Raw genomic sequence first — 19,525 nt, 5'->3', positions numbered from 1 at the left:
CTGCTTATGTTTGTTTTTTTATATTATAATCTCCTTGGTCAAATAACCAACAAGTGCTGTTGCAAAGACCAGATCTTCTATTGAATTGGACTTCTGTGATTCACTTGAAGAGTACTGGGAGAAATTATGGAAAGACTCATCAGATGCCATTGAAGCTTCCCTTGTGCATTCTTCATATGCTAAAATTTTCCCTACAAAGGGAATTATCACCTGGAGACTAATTTTCCAATGCTCATTGTCAAGCTACCGAATCAAACTCAAGCTTGAGGCAAACCAGCATAACCCAGCTCGATTCAAGCTCGAGCTGAGAACAAAATGCCTACCGTGCAGAGCTGAGTTAGGCTCAACTTGCTTGAGCTCGGCTAGGTTCGGCTCGTTTATACTTAATTAGCAGCAACATAACAAATAGTACGCTTACCACATTATTCAGCAACCTACTTAACAAAGAAAAAAAAAACAGGAAACAAGGATATTATCAATGACCAAATCATGAGCAAAGACAAAAAGCAACCGATGAATGAAGCAGCAAGAGAAGCCCTTAACAAAAAAACACAACATAATCATGCCTTCAGCATAATATCGGTGTCTCCAGAGCGTCATTTGAGCCAGAGGAACATATGGTTAGTCAGGCAGATAAAGAAGTAGAACACCGGAAAAAGAAAACAAAGTGAACATCACATACCAGGAAATGATGATCTGTAACAATTCCAAATGTTCTTTATATATGTGAACAAAAAATGAGGACTTTTGATACAAGTCAGATTCTTTCTTCTTTACACTGGTTGTAGATGTTTGAGTTAGGTAGTGAAAAGTAGGCTCCTTGTATCAATCACCAAATCTACTTCAGAACAGGACGACAGTGTTTGGCGCCCCAAAAAGAAAAATCAAAATATTAATTTAGATTAACTATAGCATTCTACATCCAACAATATTAGAGCTTCTATTCCATCCTAACATGGCACTTTCTGTACAATATCAGAAGATTCTGTTTTTACTTTGGTACACAAGTTTGCAAGGTACCAAGTAGTGATGTGACATAGCTGTCTTTAGACATGGCTGCTCCCTGTTCCAAGATTTGAATTTTACATCAACAATTCCTAACTACAGATGAAAAAAGGATAAACAGTTGAAAATTTACCTCCCAAGGATGATGCACCTTTATGCAGGCCTCTGGCACTCTTATCATGTGGAACACTGGGAATTTTGGATACCATCAGAGAGCTTTGTAGACCTTCTAATAACTGTAGGTTACAAAATGGTCAAGAGTTAATACTTCCACATACAGGAGAAGAAATAGAATCGAATAGTGTCCATGAATAGCTTTCTCTAGGTCCACAACAAAAAAGATGAAAGGCCTCTTCTGTACCATGCTAAAATACAGATACTGATATGAGGACATGATTCTAACAAGACATTTTATTTACTCCATAGTAGGATTCTGACAAAAAACTTTGATTACTGTATATGTTATTTTAATATCCATGTTGAAGGGGAAGCTGCAGAAATTTCTAAGGTAAAATTTCTATTAGAGAAGCATAACAAATCAAAATTAACCTCCTAAAGCATAACCACAATGATTACTAGAGGTAGAGACCACTATAAAAAATAGTCTGAAGAGATGCCTCTGTCAACAAGGACTAAGAGAGTTCAGAAAATACATTGCAAAGTATAAGAGACATGGTGAACCTTACCTTTGAGGTTGGCTGAATTCTGCGATTGGATCTCCGAGGCTCAACAGCATCAGAAATTGCTTTTCCAGAGTTTTCAGAAGCCTTTGCTTCATTTCTGGTTGATCTGCTCATAGCAGGAGGAAGCTTCCCTTTTGCCCCTATCTCTGATTCCACAGGATTCTTTGATGTAGGAAAACCGTCCCCAGGTTGCATGCCGTACACATCTAACGAAGTATCTTTGGAACTGTTCAGAGAAGAATGATCATCCAAAAATTTATTCTTCTCTACATCGGTATCTTCATTGCTAAAAGAACGTCCAGTATTTGTTATAGAACCATGACCACTATGACCACTTTGTCCGCCATTTAAAACTGATACAGGTCTGGAGGATGAACTGTCCTTCTTATCAGTACTCCTGATCTGAATATTTTGAGATTTAACAGATTTAGGGCTCCTAGTCTTAGGCTGATCAGCCTGCTTCCCTTTTGGGTCCACTTTTGAAGTGTTTCTCACTACCCGAGATGTTTGCGGCATCAAATATTTAGCAAATTTGATAGAATCGTTTCTTTCACTCATCTTACCAGTATTATCAGCAACATAATGTTTACTTACTTCCATAAACTTCCTTTTCTTTCCAGGTTTAGGTACACCAAACACCACTCCTGATCCTACATTCTGCAGGCCCCTCTGTTTTACATTAAGTGCATTAGTTTTGTTCACATCTCTTGCTGTTTTACCAATCTTAAAAACTCTATCATTTGCAGATAGATTAAGTTCTCTCATCTCCTCAGTTTTCCTTGAATTATCACAATGCGTATTGTTGGATTGAGCCCCTGTTCCTCTGCCATCAATCCTTGGATCAAGTCTCTGACGTTTCTTAATGGGAGAATCACCCTAAAGATCATGAAAACACAAAAATAACAGACTGGCTTGAAAAAACAGATGTATGCCCCAAAGCACTAGTAAAATAGCAAAAATAGAACGATGAAGTATAGACAACAGAACAAACTTCATAAGATTGACTGATTCTTTCTCTTGCACTAGCCCATTCTATCCAGCGGCCATCTTTCCAAACAAGAGAAGGCCGAATATTCCAAGCTTTGACAATCAACGAATCACCTCGGGCTGCATAGAAGATCCATAAATCGACAGTCAGAATATGACAAAATGACTAGATTGTGATGAAGAGATGGAAATTTCCTTTTCCAAAGAGTGCTGGTAAAAATATGTGAAATGAAATGAAAACTTAATACAATTAAGAAATTCATTTCGTACAGTAGGATCTAAATATTACTAGATGAACATGAATATGAAAACTACAATAGGACAAAATAATTTCTTAAAATGCTTACACAACAAATAGGAATGATCATGAACATTGTAGCATGACGTGTAACATTAAGTACTAATTTTGACTGCTTGAGTTGCCCGGGGCCATACATGGGCATGTCTCTGACAACAAACAAATGGGACTACACAAAGTTACTAATGAGTGGTAATATCATTTTATAACATCTAATATCTTACTAAATTATATGTCAATGTATTTACAAGAATTTCTCTCTATTATAATTCCTTAGGAGGTTCTCGTTTATTTCAGTTTCCTGCATTCCTTGATATATTTGTGACTTCTAAGTATTTTAACAAATGAAACACATATGTACCGAATAATATGCACCATCTTCTGCATATGATATATGCAGTCCCTAGACACCCCTGTACTGCAGTCACTTGTAGGAACATTTTGAATTACTGTGAACCAAGTCATTGCTTAACCCTGATATTCCACTAAATGATTGAAAAATGGTCCTCAATGGCTTTCTCCGTAATTCTAACAGATATCTTAACATAAATTCTGTATTAAGAAATTATTAAGATTTTCATAATCAAGTATGTTCCTGAGGTCACGATAAACACAGTAATTAGTTGAATATTGTACAAACCACAGATTCTCCTAAGCTCTTTATATTGTGGAGGGATGATTAAAATGAACTATTTATCATAAAGCTCAACCAAATTTATTCTGGACATGAAAGGTACATATTTAAAAGCAGATAAAACTAGTCAACCACTTCAGAGCCATTAAAACACTAACTGTTTCTTGGCTGGATAAGTTACTGGTGCATGACACTCAAGACAAATCTTAGGTAGTCCTGATCAGCATATTGGAACCTTAATTGTCACAGGTACACAAATAATCAGAACCAGATCCTGGTGTGCTACAGAAATATTCCATGAGGGTTAAATAAACATGAAAACCACATTATAGTTAAGGAACTCACCTCATCAGAAACCATCAATTAGCCAAATTTAATGCAAAATGAAATTCAATGTCATACTGCCAATCTCAACCAGACAAATAAAACAAAGAGGTTACCTAGGTGACCACAGAAGTTGACTTCAAAACAGCACTCAGATTAAAACATTCGTCTCAGAAATAAATATGAATATGTACATAATTTTTTTTAATTAGGAATAAATAACAGATAGGTGCTCACAAATACATAAACCAACTTAATACGCAACGACAAAAGTTCCACCAGTAATTATCAAGTAGAAATTTCCTGAAATTGCCTTAAATATTCACCAAATCTATAGGCACGAATTATCACCACTTTAAAATGTACAAACTCAATATAGTCATAACCTCGTAACATATCTCCACTACACTATTGATATAAAGAACTTTCAGCAAAATAACATAGTTACGTTGCAACTCAGTAGTCATGAATTATCACCACTTTTATAAAGTACAAACTCGATATAGTCATAACGTGTGTCCACTACACTATTGATATCACAAACTTTCAGCAAAATAAGATATTTAAGTTACAACCCTGTGGTCATACCTGGAAAATGAACAGTATACTTTGTTTCATCCTCTTGACTCTTTTCAGTAATAGTGCCCTCCCACCAACTATAGATCAAATCAAGCCACACAAATTAAGTTAGATGTCTCAAACTATAAACATATAAGCTAACTAGAGGAAAGAAGCACAAAAACTGAATTGTACATGTTCCCATAATAACATCATTATATCATGTTTCTCACATTAGTGTGGAAGAGTCATCAAAGAGAAGATTAAGACGCAACAAAGATTTATTTTCAGAAATTGTGGGTTGGCTCTTTACATGATATTAACAAATGCTACTATCTGCATTCTAGACATAATATGATGACAATCAGACAAGGCCAACCAAGATAGTTCAGTTTAGGCCATTTAGAGTAAAGGTTTAAATGCCAAGCTTAAGATTGAGCCTAACCAAAATATTGATACTATGTGAAATCAAAGTCTGGGCCCATATGATATTCAGGCAAACTAAAAACGGGTCCACACCATAAGGATTTTCTACAAGGATTCAAATGCCAGAGTTGGAGCTTAGTATCCTTTCCTGTTCAATCCCAACTCAAACTATAAAAGCAGTGACTTAGAATAAAAATATCAGCAACTTTTCAAACCTTGTCCAAATGATCCACAAATACCTCAAACGTGTTATTCAAGCAAAATCCAATAAAGCATGCCAGTCAACTTCTGTCTCGTCGTCTGTCATTCACCAACTAAAACATTATCTATGGATCTATTACTACTAGGATTTCTGTATGTGTGTGTGTCCGTTTAAAAGGTTTCAGTGTTTCACCTGACTTTCCTAGATGCCCTTCTGTACCTATCAAACACTACCAAAAAACAATGCTCATTGCAAGCTTCCTCCAGCGCCTATTTGACACTTTGAGCATGATTGAGATGCAAGTCTAGTTGGGGCTTAGAGCTCAAATAGGCTGATGCACTAATTGGACAATAGAACAATTAAATCAGGCCAGCAAAATCTGACATGGATATTTGGACAATATATAAGCACCACCTGGACCTGCTGGAGGCTTTGTACTTGTCGCAACACCGCTAGTACCAAATATTCAAGATTTTCAAACAATATTTCTGTGTCCAACCTACATTTTGCTCACTGTAATTGCTATCTCAATTTAAGCTTCCAAAAGTGGCCCACATATCTAGGAAGTAGGAATATAGACATTTGCAACATCGTGCACAAGTAAAGAAATTCAGCTTCAGTGACAAAACAAACATCCAAATACAAGAAGCAGAACAATGAAAACTGCGAAGCTATTATTTCAACCAAAATCACAAGTTCTGGATAATTTTACAATTGATTTATTAGCAGAAAGTTAATTTATGAGTCATTTCTTGAAGCAATATAAAAGTAAGAATGCCTACCCATCCTTTATCCATGCATCTACACGATCTCCAACAGCCCAAGTGTATTTTTCTACAACCTCTCTTCTCCGCTTTCTAGTTCCTTCGAATTTAGCAATGGCAATAGGATGAGCAAGCCGTATTCTGGGGGCTTTGTTGCTTTCAAGTTCAAGTGGTATCCACTCCTTAAGCTGATCAGATCCTGCATAAAAGGTTCTCAGTTTTTCTATTTAAAAAAGGTTGCAGTTGATTCTATTGTAATCACTGAAATGCACAAGCATAAAAGGGAAACTAAATAAGAAGCCCAATGCAAAGCGAAAAAGATATTTAACAGTTCACAGAGGTCAACTCATCACAGCTAGTTACAAAGATGTTTACCTTCATCAGAAAGATCTCTGTAGCAGACACATGCTTTACCATCTTTCACATCAAGACAAGTTGCTGCAAACCAAACTCCTCTATGACTGTGCCTATCACCTAAAACCTGATACACTTGAAATGAAAGTATAAGGCAATAACCACCAGGACATTCAACTGTCATTACAAGGACTGTGAATAGGAAAGAAATCTTATTTAAAATATATTTCTTAGAACAAATCAAAGAAAGACAAACCAACAAAAGAGAATAATACTGATATCCTCCATCATGAAACAAGGTGAAGAAACAAAACATAATAGAAAAAAGAATAACGTGCCAGGTAGGACTTTCAAAATGCATCTCACTTCACATTGCAATAAAAAAAGAGAGCAAATTTAAAGTCAAGGTTACCCCACTAACCTCAACAAGAGAACCCTTTTGGATACTATTTCCTTTTAGATTATCTGCTGAAGGATCTTCTCCAAGTGTACCAATGGCTGCTGAAACTCCTACTGCATTTCCTAATTGATCTGACCAGGAAATTGGCCAATAATGACAAGACCAATTAGAATTAGTAAAACATATCAAAATTTAGCAACTAAAGATACCTGTTCTATTTTCCTCCAACTGCAAGGACTGTTGAATAGTGGAAGATGTCCCGTATCCAACAAATTTCTCTACCTCGTCATGATTTGATAAGGGCTTGTCAAAGTGTTTGATAGATTTATCACTACTCACATCAACAGCCATTGTCTCCTGTTGCTGCAGGCCATTGTTTTTTGCAGGTTTCTCAGCCCTTGAAAGATAAGCTCTCTGGTAAAAATCAGGACCAGCTTCCACCATATCTTTTATAGTAAAAGGTAAAGGATCTCCCATTGTAATGATTTGTCCTGCTTGTGACACAGCTTCTGCAGCAAGTTCTGCAGCTTTAAGAATGGCATCTAGATTTTCTGCACGTTTGGTGGCAGCAGAAGCTGCTTCTACCCTTCTTCTAGAAGTGGCTCGGGCTGCAGAAATGATCAAGCTAGAGCCATGGTCCTTATCATTGCCTGTCAGGATCGAAACAGGATTTAACCTTGCTAAATTCTTCCCTACATCAAGTTGGCCAATTTCAGTTTTAGCACAAGCAATAGCTTTAGCGATCATTGTCTTTGCCAGCAAAGCAGCTTCTGATGCAACCTTAGCAGCTTCCGCAGCAGCCTTTGCAACAGAGGCAGCTGCTGCAGCTGCTACTGCAGCAGATGCAAGCTTCTCCTCATCGTCTGAAATTAAACCAGATTTCTTCTGGATGTTCAACTGACTCCATATTGCTTGGCTATGCCTGATGGCAGCAGCAGCATGGGCAGCAGCTTCTTCTGCTTGCAACTTTGATTGATCAATCCTACAGCTTGCCTCTTCTGAAAAAATGACCTTCTTCATGATTTGGGAAACACCAGTATCAGGCAACACCTTATTTAGAGAATTGGCAGATAATATAAAACCTGAAGAAGTTGGAGTATGCATAGTACATGGGTTAGCAGAAGCAGGTTGAAGTCGAGAGACGTCACTAACAGAACCCTCCTTCTCAGGACCTGAACCCTTTTTCCTCCTCCTTGACTTCTCAGAGGTACTCTTGGGATTAGAAGTAACTGCAGCTTTCTTCTCTGTCTCACTTTGTACAACTGATGCAGCAGAAACACTTGTGGAACACTGGTTAAGAAGCAAAGTACTAGGTGATGCAAGCTGCATACTTGAAGCTTGCGAGATGGATGAGTCTTTATGAGATAGTACTTGAGCTGTTTCAGCAACACTTATTGTAGAGTATTGTGCTGCAGATTCAAGTTTTGAGCTCTGTGATGAAACAACCCAGGAAACAGGGTGTGGGTTCTCAAAGAACAAAGGTGCAGCATTGCCAGTGTACTGCCTCACATAAGATGATTGAAAGGAATGCAGTGGAGATATGGCCTGATTAAAATCCAGGTGACTGCCTCTTGGCATGTTTAATGCTAAACCATCGCAACGAGGTAAAGTCCATGATGGTGAAGACACAGACACTGTGGAACTTAATACGGTTGATTGCATAACTTTGCTACCTTCTAGGATAACAGGCGAGTCTAAAGAATTGCTTTTAGCAGGCCTGTCACTTGCATGTTCTGTGGTTCGAAGAACTGCAGGAGGTTTATATAAAGCCAGTCAAAGATTGAATCACAAACTGATTCAATAATTCTCAATCAAATAATGTTTACCTGAATGAGAATATATAGGTGTTCCAGCAACACTGAGAGGTGACTTTTTATTCTGAAATTTTTCAGAAGCAGCATGCCAGATTCCCTCCCATATAGCTCTTCCACCATCTGTTAGTTTATGAATATAAACCATTCATACTATAAGATAAGGTCCATGCATGTATACTTGCATTGACTAAATTGCACTTACCAGATTCTCCAAAGGCCGCGGTCATACAAGCCTCCTCTGGTGGAACCACTTGACTGCAGCAATAAGTTGGAACATGTATTAATGGCTGATCCACATTAATGTAGGAAATCTCAGAAGACATGGTAAAACTCACATAAGAGACCCATAAACAAATATTTGTGCACGCAATTGCACTTGCTGAATATCTGTGAAAGGTTGGCGGAATAATGAGCCAGTAGAAACTGAAGAATTCAGATCAGGCAAACTAGATGTCTGAACAGCTGGAGAACAAGATGCTTTCATATCACTGCTATCAGTAGATGGATCTTTCTGCATCTCCTTCAACTGCATATTGTTATTTTCACTAACATAAGCACTAATTGATGTAGTGCTTGGACTCTCGCTTTCTGTCATCTGCCTTTTTGAAATTGTTTCTTCAGTAGCTTCTTTGAAGGAACCAACCTTCTCAGTTGCACAGCCAGATATTTGCTTACTCTCAACATTATGAGGGTTCCCACTAGAAATCGTCTCTTCCTGATCCAAGCAATGCCCTTCAGGATTCTCTTTTGAAACCTACAGATTAAACTAAAACAATTATTTAACATTTAATGGTATATAAAGTAATAATTACAATAAAAGAACTATAAAATTGATTCCTACTTAATAGGGTAAGGGATTGGAGAAAGGATACACACACACACAGAGGGAGAGAGGAAGGGGGAGACTCCAGGTACCATAGCAATCTCAGAAGATTTTCCTTGGGAAGAAGATTTCCAAAAATTTCTAACATTTCTTTCAGACAAATCCGCTTGTGATCCAACCTCAAACGTGAAGCTTCTATCATCTTCAGATGTAGCACTCTGCTTAGAATCTTGAACAGTGGACTTGTCTTTATCAGTATCAGTTCTAGAACTTGTAAGATCATCCAAAGAGGAACCTGTATGATCTGACAATCCTCTGTTTCTCTTGTCGATTTCATCCTGACAACTTTTGCTGCAACTGATTATTGTAGGCGAACCACAATTTGGCACCAAGGACAGATTTCCACTTTCAGGTTCCACTAACTGAGTCGCTGCGCTGCTCTTGGTTAAAGTAGATTGTAGAGAGGTGTTTGAATTTTGAATTAAAGCAACACCTGCAATAAAAGAAACTAGTCCAATCATCCAATCATCCCAAAATTTGCTCCTATCAAATGTAATTACCTAAGGCACGAGCACTCTAGTGCAAAATTAAGATCTAGTCGAGAGGCAATAAAATTTACAAGTGTCTTGAATGTTGTGCATTCATATTAAATGATAATACAGCAAATTTGTCCATACAACTATAACAACGACTGAAACTAGAAAGACTAATAATCAAAGATAGATTGCATTACTAGTTAGATGTATCACCCATGGAATATAGATTGCATAGAAATTGGTTAATATGATATGCACATGGCCAATGGAGACCACACAAGGCACCAACAAGGAGTTGACTTCTAGAAGTTATCCCAAGAGGAAGGGAAGACAAAACTGGCATGAAAGGAAGCAGTGAAAAAAGACAAAAATAGCACTTGATTTTCCAGATATTCCAAAGATTTACTTATTTTTGTTGTTGATATCATCCAAAGAAAGACATTGCTTTTCATGGCTAACCACTTACCCTGAAAAGAAAACCAACAGAAAATGCTGAGATATTTGACATTCCATGAAGCTAAATAGGACCACCAGATATATTGTCTTTTTTTACTATGCTTTTCAAGTCTATTTTCACTCCCATTTATGAAAAGAAATCAAAAGAAGTTATCCCAACACCAAAATTGGAAGGGTACCATACAATCAAAGCATTTCCTCCCCCCACTTAATCCAACTCAATAGAAGAAATAAATGTGAATCAAGAAGATGTCATCGAGTGTGATGTGTTCTATATTAGGAAATAGACAGGTGCCAAACATAATCTCCTTAAGAGTAGATATGCTGATCTACTTTCCTTACAGACGGGTGTCAAATATATTCTCCTAAAATGTAGACAACTAGATATGTTAATCTACTTTTCTTGTATAGTTTTATGCTTATCTTATAGCTCTAAGGCACCTCTTATAGCTAGCCAATCAACGAAATCAAGCTTGGAATGCAAAGCTACCTTGTTTGCTAACATGGTATCAGAGCTTTCTTGATCTCTTTGATTGTTCTTGCAAAATCCTTAATCTTGGAGGGTTTCTTTTTTTTCCTTCTATACTGGATATTTTTTTTGTCTTTGGGGTGCTTCTTCGTTCATGGGGTTACTGTTGTGGTTGTCTTGCTCTCAAATCAGTGCTTTTAAATTTGTGTTCTCATTCCATTATTCTCAGATTTGTGTTTTCTTATTATGCCTTGCATCCCTTACCATGTTTGGCAAGGACAATTCCTTTTGTGTTAGATTTACTGGGAAGAATAACTCTACTTGGGAGTTTCAGTTCAAAATGCTTGTCAAAGGGAAGGAGCTTTGGGATCACCTTGATGGTTCCACCCAGTATTTTGAATAGTGCTCATGGCGGCAGCCATGTGGGGGCAGCACATCGGCAGCCCCGCAATCAGGGGTGGCGGTGGTAGAAGGTGGCCTGCCGCATTGGCAAGTCGCTTGGGCACTAGAAGGCAGTCTTGTGGGCCGCCTGGTGCTAAAAGGTGGTCTGGCGAATTCAGGTTAATGGATTGAATCCGACTAACTAACCAATAACCATTATATATAAACAAAAAAACACTCTCTCTCTCTCGCTGATCTCTCTCGATCAATCATCAAAACCCTAAAGTCCTAAACCCCTTTTTTGACCGTCTTCTCCGGCTCTCCCTTCTACGGTCGGCGACAACAAGCAACGACCAGAGAGCGACGACAGCGAGTTATTGTGGACGGCGACGAACGATTGATGATAATTGGCGGCGAAAAGCAACGGTATCTCTTTGATCTTTCTTCTCTCTCTCTCTCCCACTCTCTTTCACTCTCTCTCAGTTTCTCCCACTTCTTCCCACCGACGGCAAACATTGTTGAACTTCTAAGTTTTTTCTTTTCAGTCTCAAACTATTGATTGTTTACTTTTTAAATTTTTCCCCACTTCTCAGTCTCTCCCGCTCTCATTTAGGAGAAATTAATTACTAAATTCTAATTAGTCTATTAATTAAGATTACTGATTTTTTCCACTGACTTGCATTATAATTGGAACCTCGGAGGAATTGGCTGCTAATTTTAAAAAAGCTGCTAATTAGAGGAATTTGAAATGTGAATTAACTAAAGGAATTAAAATGTGAATTACTATTTAGTGACTAACCAATTACTATTTTTACTTTTTACTGTTTTTAATTTTTTCTATCAATAAATACTAATTAGTTATTATCTTACTGATTCATTACAAATTTTATATATAGTATATTAGTATTAAAAAAATAAAAATACATCATATAAATTTATTTTAATATTATATATAAACTCACCCGCCTTGTCGCCTACCCTCCGTCTTGGTGCTAGGTGGTGAGGATAACCGTTCGCCACCTGCGGTTGGCTTTTAAAACATCGATTCCACCAAGTGTAAAAGTACCAAGGCTAGCAAGACCTCATAGGAGATCAAAGATGAAAGAGTTGTCACCTGGATTCTGAGTTTTGTGGAGCCCCATATTGTTCTTAGTCTGTGTCCTTACAAGATGGCTAAGGGCATGTGGGACCATTTGAAGATGGTTTATAATCATAACAACTTTGCTAGTTGTTTTCAAGTGGAATTTGAACTCGTAGGATTCTCACATGAAAATCTGTCCATTCAAGATTACTATTTTGATTTTCTGAATCTTTGTACTGAATACTCAGACATTGTCACCGGCAAGGTATCAACTGAATCGCTTGCTATTATTCAAGTGATCCATGAGATTAGCAAGCATGATCAATTCTTGATGAAATTGCAGCCTGAATATGAAGTTGTTCTTTCTAATCTTATGAGCAATGATCCTCCCCTATCTTAGGTAACCATAAACCTTGGTACTTTGATTTTGATGCTTCCAACTGTATGACTTCTTCGTCTACATATTATAAGGGCCATATTAATATTCATACTGCCAATAGGAGTGCTTTACCCATTACTGATGTTAGAAACCTCACTCCTGCCTCCACTAATCTTCTATCAATGGGCCAATTAGTTAAAAATAATTGTGATGTTCCCTTTTCTTTTGCTGGTTGCCTTGTGCAGGATTGAGTGTCCGAGACAATGATCGGGAAGGGGCCTAGAGTGGATAATCTGTTTCCACTATGTAGTACCATTCCACTTGCCATGTTTCTTTTCTATTACTTGTACTGGGTCTTAATCGATTGTGGCATAAGCATTTTGGCAACCCAAATTCTCATGTTTTACCTAATTTGTTCAAATATGGCCCCTCTTTGCAATAAAATTCATAATTCTCTTCCTAATGTATCTTTTGATTGCACTACTTATAAATTAGGTAAAAGTAAAGTTCTTCTATTCCCTACTTCAAATCATCTGTGAAAAACTTGTTTTGACATTTTTCATAGTGATATGTGGGGTATTGCTCCGGTAGTGTCCCATGGACATACAAGTATTCTATGACGTTTATTGATGACTACAATCATATTCTGTGATGTTCCTTGATTATTCAATAACTCAAAATGGCTTTCTTTGCTTTGATCCATCTTCACAATGTCTTTGTGTCTCTCATCATGTTGTTTTCTTTGAATCTCAATGTATGGTTTTCCTTCCATCTCTTCTGAATTGCCTCATGTTTCCCTTTTTACTGTGTTAGCCCACTATAATTCCTATATGTTATAATCAAGCAATAGAGCATGAGTGCTGATAGCAGGCTATGCATGATGAGTTGTGTGTTCTTGAGGAGAATTAGACTTGGGATATTGTGCCTTGCCCTCTAAGTGTGAAGCCTATTGGTAGCAAGTAGGTGTACTCATCAAAACTACGCTCCAATGGGGCCTTAGACCATTATAAGGCTCGTCTTGTTGCTCTTGGCAATAAACAAAAGTATGGAAGAGGAAACATTTGCTCCTATTATCTTTTTTGGATTAAAAATTCATATTGCCAAAATGGCAACGAGTCACACTCTTTTGGTTATTTCTGCCTCTTGATCTTAGCCTCTTCATAAGATAGATGTGAAGAATACCTTTCTTCACAACAATCTTAGAAAGGAGATCTATATGTGTATACCATCTTGGTTTTTTTAGACCTTCTCCTGACTACATCTATTTCTTGAAACATGATCTTTATAGACAGAAGTAAGCACCTCGTGCTTGGTTTGTGAAATTTCGTAGTACCTTGCAAGCCCTTTAGCCCTATCTATTTATTCATCGGACTTCGACAAGTGTTGTGTATTTATTAGTTTATATGAATAATATCATTCTTACGGGGATTAATTCGATCATGATTAATCCCTTCACTATTTCTTGGGTTTGGAAGTTTATACAACTCCAAAAGGGATTTTCGTGAATACTGCTCATCTTATTATTTTAGCACATCTTATTGATGCTAAGTCTATTGATACGCCTATGAAAGTGAAAGTGAATTTTAAGTTGCGAAAGGATGAAAGAGTGCTTCTTTCCCATCCAACTCTCTACCGCAAGTTAGTTGAGAGTTTAATTAAATTGACTAACTCATCTGGAAATTGCTTTTGCCATTCAGCAGGTGAGTCAATTTTTGGGTGCTTTTCACCACCTTCAAATGAAAATTGTGTCTCAATTTCATTCGGTATCTTCAAGGAACCTCCACTAGCAATCTCTTCTTTCCATTAGGTCCTTCCTTGAACTTAACTGCTTATTGTGATGCTGATTAGGCAAGTTGTCCAAATACTCACCCCTTTAGCACTTGCTGGTGTATGTTTCAAGGCAATGCTATAAATTCTTGGATGGCCAAGAAACATGATGTGGTCTCCTAGTCTTCCACTGAAGTTGACTACTAGGTTATGTCTGTTGCATGTGCCGAGTTTGGCTTATGGGTCTTCTTGTTGAGCTTTGCTTTAGACAGTTGGATCCTACTCCTCCATGCATAACACGAGTGCTATTCAAATTACATCAAATCCTGTTTACCATGAGCGTGCATTTGAGGCCAATTGTCATTCTATTCCCAACATTTATGATCGATGTACTATTTCACTTCCCTATGTCTCAATTGATTTCCAAATTGCTGATGTCCTTAATAAAAGCCTTGACTCGACAACAGCATCATTTCTTACTTGACAAATTGTTGCTGGTCAGATTCATCAAGTGTGTTGTGTTCTATATTAGGAAATAGACGAGTGTCAAATATATTCTCCTTAAATGTAGAATGCTGATCTATGATCCTTGTGTAGATGGGCGTTAAATATATTCTCCCTAAAATGTACAGCTTAACAGGCATCAGCCTATTAATGAAATCATGCTTGGAATGCAGAGCTACCTTTGTCTCTAACAGAAGAGTTATGCAAAAGAGAGTTTTAAGTTTCCTCCATGGAAACATAAATCCCAGTAATTAACAAAACCTTTTGTATACGGCATTGTGGAAAACAAGTTTTCCCTTCAATTCTTAGCACGTTTTTCTTTAGATGATAAACTGTTCAGTTCCCAGAAAATAAGAAATTGAATACAATAAGTTGCAAGTGTTCTACTGCATCAAAAAGGGTGTTATAAATTTATGATGAAGAATAAATTTTGATATCAGAAAGCAGATACTTCAGAATCCAGAAAAAAAATACTCTGAGATAAAATTGCAAGATCTTATTAAACCTATCACTTCCATATTATTAGAAGAATAAATTGACCTACAGGTAATAATGGTCATTTAATTCTGCATATAAAAAACCAAATGAACCTCTCCGAAGTCTGAAAAAACCACAAGCGCCTCCAAACTAGATAATGCCCCTTCAGGAGACTCTCTAAGATCAATGAATTAACCAAACTAAATTTCATATTACCTGCTTCATCCTGAACCAATTTCTTTGATGAGGGCATGTCAACAACAGTGGTGGGCACCTGACCAGATATTTGGACATCCAAATTCTTCTTTATACCACTTGGAGAAGATATTGTTGTGATATCCACATTCTTAGCAAAGGATTCATTGCAACTTGATAAAGTTGGAGATGATGGTGTAGCTTCTTGCTGCTCTGTAAACAATGGCACACTAGGGGTATCTTCAGGATGCGGCTGGTGAAGTGTAGTAACACTACTAATAGAAGGCCTCTTAGCATCGAATGCAGCATGATAAGAAACTGTTCAAAAAGGACATACCTCAATCCATGACACTCACAACACTTGCAAATGTGGAAAAAACAAGTAATAAAAAGGATGAAAAGGATGAACGAAGAGAATGTATTCACCTGGTTTATCCTGATTCATTTTTGATGTATCTCTGGTAGACTTTACTGCACAGGTACTTTCTGCTGCATAGGAAGTGCACTCCATATCCGCCACAATAGTACAACTCTCATCCAGTGATATCTCATTACATCCATTAACAGATAGTGCAGTGTTTTCCTCCATCCCAGAAGAAATCTCACGAGGAACTAACTCAGCACTAGGCTTGTTCGCCAATCTATCTAAACCACATGTTGATGATATATTCACTTCTGTTTCATCCAGCAATGCAGGTGGACAATTTTCAAGAGCAACATCTTCTGAAGCACCAATTGGAAGATCAGATTTTTCAGGATTAATTTTAGCATCCTTATTTTCAGCATTCTTTTCCATATTAGCTGGTTTTGGATCAGATGTGACAGCATTGCCATCTTTTTTCCCATTCTCTATTTCATGTTTCATGCGAATCAGAGAATGTCCATCAACCGTCATTTTTGAACTGTCAGCAATACCAATAGTTTTCTTGGGAGATAGCTGGCACTGGGTGTCTTGCTTTTCTCCAGTCTCTTCTGTAAAACAATCATTTTCCCTTTCTTCTCCAGAATCAGGCAACTTGTTGTAACTAATTGACAGAGGGTTCCTAAGGTACAGATCATTCTTTGAATTATTTTCAGTTTGACAATGACCAACATCTTCAGAACGATCATTTGCATTGAAAAGCTCGCTACCATTTTCTTTGTTTCCTTCCTTTGCATCATTTACAGTATTTGTATTTCCTTCCACAACTAAAGAAGATACCTCGTTAGTGAATGTCCCAGTATTATCACCAATCTTGTTGTCTTTGCTTAAAGTTTCAGCTGGATCGGAAATAGTTCTTGCTGTAATACAATTCTCATTGACTTTGTTTGAAGTATGGACTGGATCAGCAGTAGCTTCCAGCAATCCATCAGTATTATTAGAAGACAAAGAGTTGTTGCACGCATCATTTAACAACACCAAAGAATTCAAAGATGGCTCCAAACAGGAAGAATCCTTCAAGTTGCACAGGTCATCTTCAGCTTTGTAGACCCTAGAGTGATGATCATTCACCTTATCATCTTGGCAGGTATCAACAGTTGGTGCTTCTTGATAACTGTCCAGTTGAAATCCACCTGGTTGCTCACTCAATTGGATCTCCTGAACCTCCAGTATTTTCTCTGAAACTGGTTGAAACTTCTCAGAGCCTAAATCAAGTTTATCACTTGATAAAGTTGAAGGATCATATTTTGTACCCCTGCATATAATAGCATCAGAACTTACTGGCATGTTTGCAGTTGCAACACATGCATGATCATCAACCTCGGCTAAAGTATTATCCAAAGGATTCTCACCCTGAACCACCTCAACAACCTGAACAGCTAGACCTCTTTTTGTTGTTTCATCAGAAGATGGAGCGAAGGTCTCACATGTTATGCATTTCTTGGTACCAGACTTGCTTTCAGCGTTTGACTGATCATCTAAAGAGGTTACATCTAATTCTGCCTCACCTTTCTCAATGCTGGAAATTTGGAAATTGTCCTCTATCACAGGCTGGCTCCTAACTTCAACTTCATTTGATCCAGAAAGATTATTCTGACATTTATCAAGAGGTATAGTAGGATCCGTGACAGCCCAGAGTAGTGTGTCACTGGAATCATTTGGTCTGAGCAAAGGATCCATACAACGATCTGTCACATTCAAGTAACCAGATGCATTTCCGTCCACGATGGTGTCCTTGTTACCTGCCATCTCATCTTCTCTGATGGACTTCAACAACATTTCCACAGACTCAGATGACGTGGCCTCAGACCAGACATTGTTGTGCCTAGATAAAGAACAAGATTCAGCAGCACCCAATCGGAATTCTATGGCACTGCTTCCAGGTGAGAAGTCCTCAATCCAACTGCTTTCCGGACCCTGTATACCAAATAAAACCTCTGTTTCAACTAGATTGTCAGATCTCAGATGCTGGAGGTGTTCATCAATATCAAATTTTGGTAGAGCAAATGGTAGCACACTTTGCGGAAATCTGTTGTCTTCCCTAGATAGTTGGAAACTTTTGTTTTGAATGTCATTATCATCATAATCCATGGATGTAACCCTGCAAAATTGTCGAGTTTGGCATACATTTGTAAAGTGAACCATAACAAGTCCATAAGTCAGTAAACCTTCAATCCAAGCCATCAAATAGCAAAAGCATTATAGAAGCCTGAAAAGACTAATATATGTATCCAAAGATAACAAAAGGCTTGGTTCCTCATTCCATCCACAGTTTGCATACATGATGCATCAAGCATCAATGAACCACATGTAAATGGAAATTACAACAAAAAGGACAAGGGCATTCTAGTGGCTCCCATAATTGCTGGGTCTGGGAGGGCAAAATGTACATACTACATAGACTCACCCCCATTTGTCAAACCCAAGATCACTTGGTTCGAAAAGGTATAATTGTAAAAAGAGAGTATATAACCATACAAATACTCTTCCAGATTAGTAACCCTAGTCTAGCAGATTATTTCCAAAATCTTGCAAACTCATTTCAACCTATGTTTCCTTATCTTTCATGATTTGTGATGAGATTGCTTACCATAAATAATCTCAACATTACTGATGCAGAAAATTTTACAGGAACCACAAATGTTAACAAATTCACTTGAAAAAAGATTGAAATTTACTAGAGGTCCTCTAAAAATGCAAACTAGCAGAAATCACCACAAGATGCATGCACTACCAAATAATACAGAAGTGGGACATCTCCATTCTGCTGTAAAGAACTCAACATTTGAAGCCTCGTTTACGCATTTAGCGTCATAGATTTCAAATATTGCAGTATTGTCACACTCAAAATCTACCTAATTGAACTGACTCTCATTAATCATGTAGATAGAAAACAAAAATAACTAACAAGAAACAGTGAATTCAAGAAAAGCCCAAGAAACCCAAACACAACGAGCAATGCAGCATGCAAGATTGAGCACATCAAATACCCTAATTTGAATGATAAAACTTAATAATAACATTCACTGACTTTCTAGAAGCTCCAAACTAACCTAGCTGAAGAAATTCTCGCCAAGAAACACTGGATTAAAAAAAAGAGTTACCAGGACCAGACATCAAGAAATTTGAGCACATAAAGAATCCTAATTTGTCTTCTTGCAGATACCAAGAAATCGAAAGGAAAACTTAGTGGAGGTATCAAGTGGTATGCCTAGAGAGAAAGAAAACGCGTACCAGGGATAGGATGCCTAGGCTTCTACACCCCTCCATCCGTGGATGAAATCTCCGCCGTTGATCGCCCGGACCCCCAAATCCCACGGCGATCCGCAGGCTCACTTCCCGAGATCCTCAAATCGCATCGGAGGTGCGCCACTTGGCTCGCGAAAACCCCACTCGCTCTAAGACCCCGGGGCGGCGGGATTTCCGAGGCAGACGTCGGCGTCGGTTCTCCGGCGAGATCGAAAGGAGTAGCAACGATGAAAGAGAGAGATGGAAGTGAGGCACTTTTCGTCGCTCGCTCGCTCGCACGAGTCATTAGCGCTTCCACTCTTAACGGATAAATTAGGAGTGTGAGCACGGAGGCGCAA

At 37.9% G+C, this 19,525-nt stretch overlaps 1 protein-coding gene across 2 annotated transcripts; it reads right to left on the bottom strand.

Annotated features, from left to right (window-relative positions):
• Positions 1-692: 692 nt before the first annotated feature.
• LOC140781239 (protein SWOLLEN 1-like) lies at positions 693-19,515 on the bottom strand. 2 transcript variants are annotated; one of them, XM_073127144.1, is made up of 16 exons: positions 19,173-19,515; positions 15,944-18,039; positions 15,539-15,835; positions 9,326-9,765; positions 8,785-9,203; positions 8,652-8,704; positions 8,462-8,569; positions 6,845-8,383; positions 6,657-6,766; positions 6,257-6,362; positions 5,900-6,080; positions 4,520-4,587; positions 2,680-2,795; positions 1,692-2,564; positions 1,139-1,241; positions 693-1,063 (listed from the first exon to the last, which is right to left on the bottom strand). In XM_073127144.1, the coding sequence occupies exons 2-16, from the start codon at positions 18,027-18,029 to the stop codon at positions 1,047-1,049; spliced, it is 6,516 nt and encodes a 2,171-aa protein (XP_072983245.1). In that variant the 5' UTR covers positions 18,030-18,039; positions 19,173-19,515; the 3' UTR covers positions 693-1,046. The 2 variants fall into 2 exon arrangements, with proteins under 2 accessions (XP_072983245.1, XP_072983246.1); XM_073127145.1 differs by having other exon boundaries at positions 9,365-9,765.
• Positions 19,516-19,525: the final 10 nt, after the last annotated feature.

Source organism: Typha latifolia, chromosome 2, assembly GCF_019914945.1.
Source record: "Typha latifolia isolate L0001 chromosome 2, TyphaL0001v2, whole genome shotgun sequence".
In the NCBI taxonomy this organism is placed as follows: Eukaryota; Viridiplantae; Streptophyta; class Magnoliopsida; order Poales; family Typhaceae; genus Typha; species Typha latifolia.
Note: the sequence above shows the minus strand (reverse complement) of the source record. Positions and strands in the feature narration are given on the sequence as shown.

Excerpts from the sequence above, each read along its gene's own strand:
- LOC140781239 (XM_073127144.1), bottom strand. The coding sequence starts at position 18,029 with ATGGATTATGATGATAATGACATTCAAAACAAAAGTTTCCAACTATCT. Across the intron at positions 8,570-8,651 it reads CGCGGCCTTTGGAGAATCTG|ATGGTGGAAGAGCTATATGG; the intron begins GTAAGTGCAATT and ends ATAAACTAACAG. Across the intron at positions 2,796-4,519 it reads GTATACTGTTCATTTTCCAG|CCCGAGGTGATTCGTTGATT; the intron begins GTATGACCACAG and ends TCTTCTATGCAG.